The 14474-nt window shown below is 43.6% G+C and overlaps 1 protein-coding gene across 5 annotated transcripts in view; it reads left to right on the top strand.

Moving 5' to 3' along the window:
* Window positions 1-14474, top strand: part of AOPEP (aminopeptidase O (putative)) — a 424069-nt gene that overhangs the window by 274855 nt on the left and 134740 nt on the right. For 3 of the 5 annotated variants that reach the window (XM_061200582.1, XM_061200580.1, XM_061200578.1), the window contains exon 7: window positions 345-454. In XM_061200582.1, the coding sequence (XP_061056565.1) occupies window positions 345-454 (110 nt within the window). The remainder of the gene's footprint in view (window positions 1-344; window positions 455-14474) is intronic. The other 2 variants (XM_061200581.1, XM_061200579.1) reach the window with 1 other exon arrangement.

A 14474-nucleotide genomic window follows, 5' to 3' on the forward strand; every position in this document is an offset into this window, starting at 1 on the left:
CCCACCCTGTGCAAGAAGACAAAGCAGGAAAAGGCTGGATGGGATCAGAGTGGAAATGGCTCCCTAGGGAGGTCTGCTCTTTCCAGGCCAGGGGTGGAGGTGAGGGAGCAGGGGGAGGTTCCGGGGCCAGGGGGCACCTCCCAAACAGGCAGCACAGGAGTGAGGGCTGGGTCTTTGTTTGAGGACCTAAGAGGCCCTTTCTGATGGGGCGCAAGGTGGGGCGGGGACTGTCTGTGCCATCCCCCCTGAAACAAAGCCAGCTGCTCCAGCGGTGGCTGTGACCCCGCGGGAGGACAACAGTGACTGTGTCCTGAGCGTTTGTGTTTGTGTGTCTGTGCTCCAAGCAGCTGGCCCCCGACGAGGCCCAGGAGCTGCAGGAACTGAGGGCTTGCCTGCGCTGGCGTCGCCTCCAGGACGAGGTGCGGAACTCCCCGGAGGATATGCAGGTGTTGAGGTAAAGCACTACGTGATCCTGTTACCTTCCGGTCCTCCCCATCACGCTCCTCCTTTCCTGCAAGGCACGTCCAGGCCATCTCTTAAATCTGCTGTGTTTCCTTTTTAAATTAAATTGGGCTAGATTACTCATCTTCCCAGGGATGTGATTGTTATGTTTTAAGTCTTTCAGGGTGTGGGTTTGGATTTGCCTTCTGACATTTTCCTGGTGTCTCTGTTCAGGAAAAAACTAGCACAAGGCCATTTCCGGGACCAAATTCTTCATTTGAAGTTCTAATAGTTACTTTATGTGGTGGCTGTGGACTTGGAGAAGGTTAGGGTCTGGTAGCCTGGCAGACAGTAACTCTTTAAAGCCAAAAGGAAAAAAAAAACCTTTAAGAAAATATTGATTCCTAAGTGTTTAGTAGTAACAGATGTTTGTGTCAATGGGGCCTTTTGTTCCGGATGTGTCCCGGCAGGAGGCCACTCCTGTGCTGGTGGGAGGATTCTACTCTCAGCTCCTGTGTTGTATTTTCAGAGCGTGTCTTGCAGCACTGGTAGGGTTACTTCTTGCCATGTTCCCATTTTTTTTGTCCCTCTCTGTTTGCTTGTTTTTTCTCCACTTCTGTAAATAGTTGTTTATCTGAAACCTTGAGCCTCGGCCCCAGGAGCACTGTGATTGCTATGGCAACGGAAGCTTTCATCCTGTCCCCTCTTGACTGGAGCCAAGCCTTTGGAATCTGCCGTCAGACAGGTGGGAAGGCAGCCATCCGGGAATCACCCCTCATTTTAGATGGCAGCTCTGAAGGCCAGTCTACCGCCTGGGTAGAAGCCTGCCTGGACCGGTCCTGTTGTTGTTTGTTTTTACATAAACACCCCTCTCCGTAGGACTGCCCACTGAGGCCAAAGTCTGAGGGGAATGCCGAGCCCAGCCTGACCCCAGCGAGGCTCGCCAGTCTTTTGTGCAGCATGGCAGCACAGGGTGTGGCCGCTCTTCCCACGGAGAAGTCCTCTCTCGCACGCTAACCGCTGGCGTCTGCTGACTCATCCATTGTTTAGGAAAGCCGGAGCCGGGAGCCCTGTCTTCCCCACCCAGCGCCACTGTGCAAGCATCCGTTCACTCAGCCAGTGGGATGGCTACACCCACCGCCAACGTGGACAGGGTCCCTGCTCTCATGGAACTTTCACGTAGCAGGGACTCTCTTGTAGGCACAGCTAGTTGCAGGTGGTGAGAAGTTCTGTGAAGGGAACGTGGAGATTTACAGTAAAGAGGCTGGGGAATGCCTCTCTGAAGAGCACCAAGGCCTGAGGCAGGAAAGGGCTTGCCATGCTGGTGCTCGAGGGGCAGAAAGGAAGGCAGTGTGGTGAGAAGGGCGGGGAGAGGCAGGCAGGAGCTAGATCATCCAGCCTTACCCTGAGTATGATGGAAGCTGCCGCAGGGCCTTCAGCACGGAAGGAGCCTTGTCTGTCCTGTGCTTTTGCAGTGCTGCTCTGGCCGCTGTGTGGCACGGACTGCAGGCAGCAGACAAAAAGCCAGGAGAAGGGTTAGAACGTTGTGTAGTCCACGTTAGAGGTCCTGGTTGTGGCAGGGCAGACACAAGGAGCAGACCTATTTAAGACATGTTTTGGCAGTGGCACTGGCAGATCTTTGGTCTATTGAATGTGGAGAAAAGGAAATTGAAAGTGTCCAGAATGACTTCTAGGCTTTTGACCTGAGCAGCTGAGTAGACAGGTGGTGACGCCATTTGGTGAGATGGTAAAGACTTCGGGAGGAGCAGGCTTTGGAGGGAAGAATAAAGATTCCAGTTTTGGGCTTCCCTGGTGGTGCAGTGGTTGAGAATCTGCCTGCCAATGCAGGGGACACGGGTTCGAGCCCTGGTCTGGGAAGAACCCACATGCCGCGGAGCAACTAGGCCCGTGAGCCACAACTGCTGAGCCTGTGCGTCTGGAGCCTGTGCTCTGCAACAAGAGAGGCCGCGACAGTGAGAGGCCCGCGCACCACAATGAAGAGTGGCCCCCGCTTGCCGCAGCTAGAGAAAGCCCTCGCACAGAAACGAAGACCCAACACAGCCCAATAAATAAATAAATAAATAATAATTAAAAAAAAAAAAAAGAACGATTCCAGTTTTGCATGTGTCAAGTTTGACATGCCAAATAGATATTCAATATTGAAAACTCAGTGGGCTTTACCAGTCAGGAGCTCGTTGGAGAGACTGGAACATTCAGCCTATGGATACTTAAAATTCTGAGCACGTTGAAATTACCAGCTAGAGAGGAAAGTGAGAGTAGAGGTTGAGAGGAGGATGAGGACCCAGTGGAAGAGCTGGGGAAATCAGTGTAGAGGAAACCCAGATGCCGGGAGTCATGGAAGTCAGGAAAGGAAATGCCGGATGCTGCTGAGGGGTGTGTAAAAGGGAGGGAGAGAAGTGACCTTGGGTTGGACAGCATGAAAGGTGTTGGTGACCTTGACATGCATGCATTTATTCATGAGCTGTGGAGAAGGGAGCCCGATTGAAGTGGGTAGAGGAGTGAATGGGAGGTCAGGAAGCAGAGACATTGAGTGTGGACTTTGTGAGAGAAGTTGTGCTGGGAGGGGAGGGAAATGAGGGTCAAGGAGGTTTGTTTTAAGGTGACTGATGCAGGAACAAGCTTACATGCGAGCTGTATAACTGGGCCAATCCTGCCAGCTCTCAAGACTCAGTTTCCCCACTCTCCAAGTCTCTAAGTCCCTTTGATGCCCCCAGTTCTGTATGACCATAGACCGTCGGTTCGGGTAAGGACACTATAATTAACAACAGTTGGTGAAATGTGTTCCCAACTTATAAGCAGTCAGATGGACACTGGGAAGTCAGTGCACATGTGTGGAGAGCCTTGTCTCTGGGGTTCGTGGAGCTTCTGATGTCCAAGAGCTTTTCCTTTGTGTGTGGAGCTGGGAGAAGGAATACGCTATTTTTAGAGCCTTGTGCTAAAAGGCTTATTATGGCATTTGTTTTTCTTTTTCTTAGTATTCAGAAATTGTGTTTGCCTAAATTTAGGCTAACCATGAAATGAGTGCAGTTGAAAGATTTGTTGTACATCAGTATGGAAAATATTGTTATCAGATGCACTTACAATGAAGAGGAAATGTTTCTGAACCTGCCCCAAATTATATAGTCTAGGTTTAGTTTATTCCCATCCCTTAGAATTCTCCCTTAAATGGGCTCAGAGAACCTAGAAATGACTGACAGTGAAAGGAAGAAGCAGAGTTGTAAAAATTTGTTCTCAGATTTTTGTTTTAGTACACAAATAAGACCTTGGGAAAGAAGTCTCTTAAAACAATGCAGTAGTCAAAGATGCTATATTTTTTCTTGCTTGCTTTTAAGATATCCCATGGTCTTCAAATCATGGACCAAGAACAATTTAGAAGTCTTGGTTTCATGTTGCCAGAGGCAATGGAAACTTCTCCTACCCATCTTTGCAGCAACTTTCAACATGGTTGACCACTCCCTCTTTCTAAAAACACTTTCTTCTCTTGGCTTCTGTGTCACACTCTCCTTGATTTCCTTCTACCTCACTGCTGCTCCTTCCCCACCTCTCCTGCTGGCTGTTTAACATCTTCACTTAGATGACTCATGGCTTTGAAAGACCAGTTAAGGTGTCCAACATCATACAGCCAATAAAGAGCAGAGTGGGGATTAAAACAATTCTCTTTTCCTTACACCATCTCCCTGCCTCCAAAGAACTCGATATAGCATTTAGTTGCATTAAAAAAAAATACTCCAGGTATCTTGAACTGTGGAAGGACATGAAGGTCGGGTTGAAAAAAGTATCCTTGGGCAAAGTATCTTTGTCTTTTTACACATGAGAGTGTGTGTCTCATTATTTCAGTCAGTATAGGGAAACAGGAAAACTCAATATTGTGTTGATGATAGCTATTGGAGGGGTATTGATAAAGTGAGAAGAGAAAAATTAAAATTATGTTTGTCTCTGACTTGCTAATTTCAGTAATTTATAAGAACTGTTTTCCATTTGTGCCTCCCATATATCCAGTGTTGAATCATGGCTCTCATCAAATGTGTCTTAAATTGACCTGGTTGTAAGTTTCATTTGGTTAAAACAGTTCCTTGTGTTTTCCGAGGTTTCTCAGCCTTCACTGGCTGGGGAGCCTGTAATGTGGCTGCAGGCTCCCGAGGCATAGTTTCAAAATGCTAGGGTCACATTACTGGCTCCATGCCTTTTCCCATTTGTTAATTATTAAAATGCCTTTCCCGTAGATGAGACCCCAGTGGCTCTCTCCAGACTTTCCCTCACCTCTCCCTCCACCAGGCCTGGGCAGAACCGTTTGCCGTTCAAAGCCTGATCTTACTGCTGTTCCACTCTGCCCTGCCTGGCTGCCACCACTTTGCTCTCTCCTATTAGTTCCCCCAACCCCCCCACCCTTGTCCAGTGCAGCAGCCATGACTCTTGACAAGGAAGATGCCAGGGGGCTTCTGAAAGGCTCCCGTGCCTTTGGTCTCTAGGGTACAGCTGCATCAGCATCTTCCCTCTAAGTGCTTTCAGTTAGTGTATCATGACAGGCCGGCGGGATGGAAGAGCTACGGTGGCGGGGTCAGAAGAAATCTCTGTTGGTTTTTATAGTTTGTGATTTATTATCACTTCCCCCTTTTTCTGGATTCATTGTTAAAGTCAAGCTCGTGCTGAGAAAAACGTTAAAATATATCACGTTGAGTAGGCGCTGACAAGCCCAGAGTCTGACATGGCTCTTTCTAGCTGCTGCCTCCACAGTTGATACAATTCTAGAGAAATGCAGACTCTTTTCCCATCTTCCTCATGAATCCCTCACCCCCCTGGTTCCAAAGACATCCCATAATAATAATAGGGAAAACCCCCCAAGTATGTAACTCTATCTACAGCCAAAATGAAATGTGCATGCCACAAGTTCTGTGAGTTTGCATGATGCCTAAGCACTGTGTATTCCATTTAACCAGTGAGACTTTTTTCCATTAAAAGCCTATGTGTAAACCTTCTCTAGTATTCATGAAGTTTTCACCTTTAAGGTTTTTTTCAAAATTTTAATTTCTAGTCCTTGAAGAACATAGCAATCTTTCCCACCCACATGTGGGAACGTGTCCATTCGCAGCCGCACAAGCCTGCCTCATGGAAAAGCTCCAGCCCAGAGCTTCACTGCTGGGCCTGAACACTCCCCAGAATTCTTCTTCAGTCTCCACTGGCCCTGCAGGCATAAATAAATCCCTTCACTCCTCCTTGGGCAGCTCCCTTCTCCTTGCCTATGGTATTTATTTCAGACCTTCCCCATTCTCTCTTCCTTCTCTGGCCTTCTGTCCCACAGGGAAAACGGAGGCCACCAGCCTATTCTCCCTTTGCTTCTGTAAGCACACCAGCATCCACGTCTACCCTGACCTCTCAGATGCCTGAGTGCCACCTTGTCAGTCTCAGTACAGCTAAAGACAATTTTCTGGTTCCAGAAACAGAACTAGAAATGAATGTGCCTTGATGCAGATCATAGAGCTACATATATAAGTGAGTTTTGGAACCCTCTGCCCACGTGGGAGAAGGGAAGGAGGATCTGTACACCAAGGGAGGATGAAGCTCTCATGACTTTGGACATGAACTGGGGTCACTAGTCTAGGGAAACTTTTTCCTCAGGGCACTGTGCCCTTATGATCATCAGATTCTGTAAACATATTTCAGTTCTTACCTTATTGGGTTCCTCTGCTTCCTTTGGTACTGTTAATAACTCTTCCCTTCTGGAAATTTCTATCATCACCTGACTTTCATGGCTGCCCCTCTTCTGGTTTTCTTTGGCCCCCTCTGCCTTCCCTCCTCTATCTCCTTCACAGTCTTCTCTTCATCTTCCGTCTCTCAGAGTTGGTCTTCCCCAGGGGGGCCCCCTCTTCGCGGCTCATCCTCCTGGAGTGGTCTCATCTAAACACCCTCTCTTAGGTGGGGTTACCCAAAAGCAGAAGAAATTCGTGTGAAAGAGATTTGTTAGGAAGAATTCCCAGGAGGGGAAAATGGAAGGGAGAATGGAGGGCCAGGCCGGGGTGCCATGTTATCAAGTCAGGTTACACAGGATTGCTCTGGAAGCCGTGTGGGTCAGCTTCAGAGTGGTCCTCATCAGGGGCAAGGGGCCCAGAGTGTAAACATCCCTGCAGCTGTCATCATTGCTTAGAGAGTACATTCCAGGTGCTTCTGGTTCTTGTGTTCATAGGCAAAACAGGCTCAGGCAACCTGAGGGGCACATCCGAAAAAGAGTCACAGGGAACATGCCAAGAGCTGATGTGCACACAAATGATAAATGCGTCCCATGGGATATGAGTGGGGCATGGGCACTGCTGGCCACAACTCCTGTCTGTGCTGGAGGCTCCCAAGTCTCCAGGCCAGCCTAGCTCTCTCTTAAAGATCAGATGTGAGTGCTGAACTGTCCATTTGACATCATGTCTTCCTGGTTGCCCTACAACTCACAGTGGTAATCCCCTCTCCCACTCCCATCTGCTCACCTCCAATAGCACTGAACTCATCCCTGGTAGCACAAGTTCACACACTCATCCAAGGTAGAAACCTGGGAAACTTGTCCAATTCCTCCCTCTCCCTGGGAGGGTTTAAGCCTTCACTATGAACTTACCTCATAAGTCTTTCTCAATTCGACCCTTCTCCACCCCTAATACCACTGTCTCTTGCACCAATCTAATATCCTCTGACTTTTTTTTTCTACCTGTAGTCTAGCCCCATCAAATCCATCTTCCTCACTGCCACTGAGGAGCTCTACTTAAAACCCATTATGATTCTGCCACCTCCTTGCTTAAAACTCTTCAAAAGTTTCCCCTTGTCTCCAGGAAAAACTTCCACAGCAGGCAAAGCCCGGCACACCATCACTCCCATTTTTCTGGTCTCTTCTCTTACCATTCTTTGCTTCACTCTCTAGCCACCCCAAATAGTTCATAGAACCCTACTGTATTAGTTTGCCAGGGCTGCCATAACAAAATTCTACAGACTGGTATGTGGCTTAAACAGCAGAAATTAATTATCTTGCAGTTATAGAGGCTAGAAGTCCAAGATCAAGGTATCAGCAGGTTTGGTTTCTTCTGAGGTGTTTCTCCTTGGCTTGCAGATGGCTGCCTTCTCTTTGGGTCCTCACTTGGTCTTTTCCCTGTGTGTCTGCACTCCTGGTGTCTCTTTGTATGTCCTAATCTCTTCTTATAAAGACACCAACCAGATTGGATTAAGGTCCAACCTAATGGCCTCATTTTAGCTTAACTCCTTCTTAAAGGCCTTATCTCCAAATGCAGTCACATCCTGAGGTACTAGGGGTTAGGACTTCAACATAAAAATTTTGGAGAGATGTAATTCAGCCCATAACATCTACTGTCTGCCTGTTCTTTCTTATCTCCTTGCCTTTTTTTCATATTGTCTCTATTTAGAATATCCTTCCTTTGTTGCATGACTCCAGATCATTCTGACTCAGCACAGGTATCACTGCCTTCCAGAAGTCTCAGGCCCTACCCTGACAGGATAAGCTGGTGACCCTCCTCTCTACCCACTAAATGCTCTGCTTGTATCTCCACCCATGACCTTACTACATTATTTTATAATTATATTTAGAATGAGCCATATTAAATTGCCAATATCTGACTATTTTTAACCTATAAAAACAGCGTTTTCACATTGCCCAGATTGATACATCTCTCTTCTGACCCATCAACCTTTTGAACCTAGGGACTATGTCTTATTTGCTTCTGTATACCACAGTGCTTGGCACTGAGTGGGTGCTTGATAAATACTGAAGAAGTGAATGCTGTAGACAATATGATCTCTGTCCCTGAGTTTCTTTGTATATTATTCAGAGAGTTGAAATATTGGTCACAAGACAATAGATAGACAAATTCTAGGCTGCACCCTCAGAATTCAAAGAGCTGAGAGTTGAATATTGGTAAGCTTAGTTAGAAAGGGCCATTGGGAAGATGTGAGGCTTGAGCTGGGATGGTGAGAAAGAATTTCGCTGAGGCTGGTAAAGCAGTGAAGGGAGGGGAACTCAATGAGCAAAGCCTGGCAGGCATAAACAGTGAATTGACTGTGGAAATGTCCATTACGTGAGAATGGGTTTACCGAAGAGGAGAGCCATTAAGAACCTATGAGACTGAAGGTGGACCAGGCTAAGTAATGGAGTTCCTTAGATGCCAAATTCAAGAGTTTGTGTGTGACCATCCAGGCGGTGGGGAGCTATTTTCAGTTCCAAGAATGATGTAATGCAAACGGAGTTCTGGGAAGATTACCCAGCCTTTGGGATAACACATGATCAGATAGACAGAGTGGAGAGGCCAGACAGAATTAGATGGCTGTTTCAGGAACCCAGACCTGAGATTAGAAGAACTTGGAATCCTCTTCTTGGATGGCCTAATAAGGCGCTGAATGAGTCGCTTTGGAGTTATTCAAAACTCATTGAAATGTCAATACAGCTTCAAGAAGTCTTCTAATAATATGATGTAAGGCTATCCCTGATTGCAGATAAGGATCGACCCAATAAAGGAACTGGTTGAATATGTGAGCTTTGTGAAGTTCGTTACGACTTTGAAGAGAGTGAAGGGCAACAGTCCCAGTGCCTTCTTGGCCAAGACCTTGTCTATTCTGCCTCATTTTAGAGAAACATCAACTGAGGATGCAGAACTGAACTCTCTCTGGGGCTTGTCAGTGTTCAGTTCTCAACGCAGGAAAAGTAGTATAGGGTTAAGCAAGCCTGGAAGACAAACTGCCTGGATTTGAGTTCAGTGCTGACTCCACTACTTGCCATGTGACTTTGAGAGTTACACGACCATACTGAGCTTTAGACTCCTCGCTGTAGAATGGAATGGGAATAATAACACAACAGTTTCCACTTTATAGGTGAGTGTGAGGAATAAATGCCATGAGTACGTGCAAATCATTTAGAACACATGTGTTAGGTTGAATCACAGGAAATTGCCATTCTGATGGATCTAAAATAACTGATTATCGGCAATTTCCTGTGGTTCAACCTATAGTAAATACTCAACACATGTTAGATACTGTCATCTAGACCCTCTGGCACCTGATAAAAGTTTGCCCAACAAGTGACAGAGGCACAAGGACACAGCCCCCACAGGCAGCCTCACTCTCCCTCCTGGTTCATTCTGGTTTCTGTCTCTGCTTTCACTGCTGCCACCCTCCGGATGGCAACCACAGCGGCATCCTGCTCGTCTCTCTTTAACAACCAGAGCCTAGAAACACCTGCTTTTCCTCCTCACAAACTTACAATTGGCTGGAATGTTCAAAAAGTTAATTTTGCTAAGAAGTTAAGAGAATATTTTTTTTAAAGTGCAAGAGAATGCCTGGTTACAAATGAATAGGATAGGATTAAAAGCAAACCATCCCCCCCCCAAAAAATCTGAATGTTAAACAAAGATGCTCAGATGAATAGCTTGAGGGAAGAATTAACTTGGCAATGCTTCTAAGACTAATGGGCTCCTCATACCTTCCTGGAACCTACTTCTGGTCTAATCTCTACATAAGGGCCACCATGGTGTCCCCTCTGGCTCAGCTCTGTACAGCTTCCCTGGCCCCTATACAGAATCTGACTACCGCCCTGAGAAGAAAAACATTCTTGCCTTTATTGCCTTCAAGAGTTCTAACCTGAGCTCGGACCACTGGCACTGGCCTATGAGGTTCCTAAATCTCTACCTCTGTATCCTGGAACTTCTGCCCTCCACCCTCCATCACTCAGGCTTGGGGTCCCCTCCACCCCATTCTCCCTGTCCATTTTTTTTTGCTGTTTGTTTGTTTTGCTTTTTTAATTTGAACCACACATGCTAGGCATGTAGACTGTTTCTACCCTTTTGTGACTGGAGGCTTCTGTACCTGTGCCAGCATTTTCTGAAAAACTTGAGGGCTCTCAGCCAGCCAGAAACAGACTCTGTCCTTTCCTGTCTCAAAGGCCAGCTCCACCCCCTTGAGCTGCCCACTCAGTTCCTGTTTCCTGTTGGAGGGACACCCTCAGCTCTCACTTCTTTTACCCAGCAAAGATGACAGACATGTCCTGAATAGTTGAACTCAAATAACCCTTACTTCTTCACTTTTCTAGACCATTCTCTGGTTACTCATCACTCAGGTATTTCTAAGGCAGGGGTAGAATTCTCTTTAATAGGCCCCTAATAACATACTTACTGTACATGGTGTTTCATTTTTGCAATAGCACTTGGTGGAGTTTTTTTAATATAGAAAATCATAAAGAAGGAATAAAGTAGTTCATAATCACTATTTAGTTAACCATTTTTTTAAAAATACAAGTATATCACAGGAAATTTCAGTTTAGAAAAGTATAAAATTCCATCCCCACCACCGTAGTCCTCTCCCTAAGGTAATCACTGCTAGCATTTTCTTGTGAATCCTTCAGAAAATAAATTTTATAAGTATATGTGCATAATTTTTCTGTATTGCTGCCCTGTGGGGCACTGATTCATTATAACAGTATTTGCCCATGAAATATTTTCTTAAAAAATAATTCATCTCCATAAACCAACCTATAATAGTTCACTCCTATTTTGCTTATCCTTGGAGGATATCTCATGCCCTCAGCCAATCCTAGCACTATGTATATTACATTCTTGGCTAATGAGTGTTCGTTTCCCATTCAGAAAAACTCTCAACCAGTGAGTACTTCCTCATGTAATCCTAAATTGACTCTGTTATACAAATTATTTGCTTACTCCCTGTAGGTCTCCCCCATGCTCCCCAAAACTATTGTGTTTTGGCCAATAGTTTTGACCAAGAACGGCTGACAAAAACTGTGCAACTATTTGACTGAACCTGCTTCAAAGGCACATAATGCCTTTAATATGTAGTAAGAAAAACTTCTTGCTACATATTAAAATCCAGTTTTATAGGGACTCCTCCCCCTTTCAAGTCAGTGGTTGAGGAGAGAAGGGATAAAAAAGAGGGACTGTATTTCTGTTAAACATTGTACTGGAGGGTCTAGCCAAGGCAATTAGGCAAGAAAGTGAAATAAAAGACATCCACGTTGGAAAGGAAGGAGTAAAACGATCTTTTTGCAGATGACATAATCTTATATATAGAAAATCTGAAGGAAGGAATCCTCCCCCAAACACTGTTAAAACTAATAAACAAGTTCAGCAAGATTGCAAGATACAAGAGCAATATACAAAAGACAGTTGTGTTTCTTTTTTTTAAATTGAATATTGTGTTAGTTTCAGGTGTACAGCAAAGTGATTCAGTTATACATATATATATGTATACATCTATATTCTTTTTTTTCTATTCTTTTCCATTTTGGTTAATTACAAGATATTGAATATAGTTCCCTGTGCTATACAATAAATCCTGTTGTTCATCTATTTTATATATGGTAGTGTGTATCTGTTAATCCTGAATTCCCAATTTATCCCTCTCCCCAACTTCCCCTTTGGTAACCATAAGTTTGTTTTCTATGTCTGTGAGTCTCTTTCTGTTTTGTAAATAAGTTCATTTGTACTATTTTTTAGATTCCACATATAAGTGATATCATATGATGTTTGTCTTTATCTGACTTACTTCACTTAGTATGATAATCTCTAGGTCCATCCATGTTGCTGCAAATGGCATTATTTCATTCTTTTTTATGGCTGAGTAATGTTCCATTGTGTATACCACACCTTCTTTATTCATCAAGAGAGTTGTGTTTCTATACACTAGCTATAAATAATCTGAAAAGGAAATTTAAAAATAAATTCATTTATAATAACATCAAAAATGATAAAATACTTAGGAATAAATTTAACAAAAGAAGTGCAAAATGTATACTGGAAATTACAAAACACTGTTGAAAGAAATTAAAGAAGAACTAAATGGAAAAGCATCTTGTGTTCACGAATTGGAAGACTTAGGGTCGTTAAGATGCAATCCTCCCTACACTGATCTACAGATCCAGTATAATCCCTGTTAAAATTTCAGTGGCCTTTTTTTTTTTTTTTTGCAAAAATGGACAAGCTGATCCTAAGATTCACATGGAAATTCAAGGGACCCAGAATAGTCAAAACAATCTTGAAGAAGAACAAAGGTGGAGTACTCATACTTCTCAGTTTGAATACTTACTACAAAGCTACAGTACTCAGGACAGCGTGATACTGGCATAAGGACAGACATATAGATCAGTGGAATAAAACTGAGAGTCTAAAAACAAACCCTTTCATTTATGGTCAGTTGGTTTTTGACAAGGGTGCCAGAACTATTCAATGGGGGAAAGAATATTCTTTTCTACAAATGTTCATGGGACAACTGGATATCCACATGCAGAAGAATGAAGTTAGACCCTCTGCTTCATACCACATACAAAAATTGACTCAACATAGATCAAAGACCTAAATGTAAGAGCTAAAACTATAAAACTATTAGGAAAAAAGCCATAGGTATAAGTCTTCATGAACATGGTTTAGGTAACAGTTTCTTAGATATGACACCTAAAAAGGGTCAAAAATCAAAGAGGGAAAAATATCAATAAATTGAACTTTATCAAAATTTCAAACTTTTGTGCTTCAAAGGACTCTATCAAAAAAGTGAAAAGACAACACAGAATGGGAGAAAATATTTGCAAATCATATATCTGAGGGACTTGTATCCAGGATATATAAACTCAACAATGAAAAGACAAATAACCCAATTTAAAAATGGTTAAAGGATCTAAATAGACATTTCTCCATAGAAGGTAAACAAATGACCAATAAGCACATAAAATACTCGACATTATTAGCCATCAGAGAAATGCAAATGAAAGCCTCATTGAAATACCACTTCATACCTACTAGAATAGCTATCATGAAAAAGACAGATAAGAACAAATGTTAATGAGGATTTGGAGAAATTAGAACCCTTATACACTGTTGGCAGGAATGTAAAATGGTGCAGCTCATTTGGAAAGCAGTCCAGCAGATCCTCAGAAGGTTAAACGTAGAGTTACCATACAAACCAGCAATTCCACTTCTAGGTATATATGAGACATGAAAACATAAGTCCATACAAAAACATGTACATGAATGTTCATAGAAGCATTATTCTTAATAGCCAAAAAGTGGAAACAACCCACATCCAGTAAGGGATGAATCGATAAATAAAATGTGTTATATTCATACAATGGAATATTAATCAGCCATAAGAAGGAACTGAACTACTGATATGTGCTACAAAAATGGATGAATCTTGAAAACACTATGCTATCTGAAAGAAGCTAGACACAAAAGGCAACATGTTGTATGATTCCATTTATCTGAAACATCCAGAGTAGGCAAATCTATAGAGAAAAGAAGTAGATTAATGGTTACCAGGGGCTGGGGGAGGAGGAGAAAATGGAAGGTGACTGCTTATAGGGTTTCTTTTGGGGGTGATGAAAATGTTCTGGAATTAGGTACTGGTGATGGTTGTACAGCCTTGTGAGTATACTAAAAACCACCGAATTTTACATGTTTAAAAAGGTGAATTTTATGATATGTAAGTTATATCTCAATTGTTTAAAAAAGAGAGGGATTGATAGAAATCATTGGATGTTTTATAACATCACTGTAGCCTTAGCAGGGTTGACCAGCAATTGTCCAAGGAGAGATGGAAGAAGAAAGTATGGCAGCAGGCAACTGCTGTCCTCGGGGCATTGGATGAGACCTGAGGAGCCATTTCCAGTGCTGGATGCCAGGAAGACTTCTCCATAGTGTCTGTGGTATAACAGCCCCTCATAGAGATGATTCACTTCCAAGAAAGCATCCCTCAAGTACAAGTGTATATGCACCAGTGTGTGTGTGTTAGTTTTTTCCACCCCCTGTAATCCTGACTATTGTTCTGTTATCGATGCATGCAGGTCCTTTTTTTTTAACTGCTCCAGAATATTCCAGGGTATGAACACTCCATGACTGACTAACCATTTGTTAACCATTGGACATGTTGGTAATTTCTAGTTTTTTGCTTTTACAAACCATACTGTGTTGAAGAGTTAATGTATGAATGTTAAATGTAAGACCTAAATATAGTACACAGTTGCCCACAAGACTGAG

This window comes from Eubalaena glacialis, chromosome 9, assembly GCF_028564815.1.
Source record: "Eubalaena glacialis isolate mEubGla1 chromosome 9, mEubGla1.1.hap2.+ XY, whole genome shotgun sequence".
Classification (NCBI taxonomy): Eukaryota; Metazoa; Chordata; class Mammalia; order Artiodactyla; family Balaenidae; genus Eubalaena; species Eubalaena glacialis.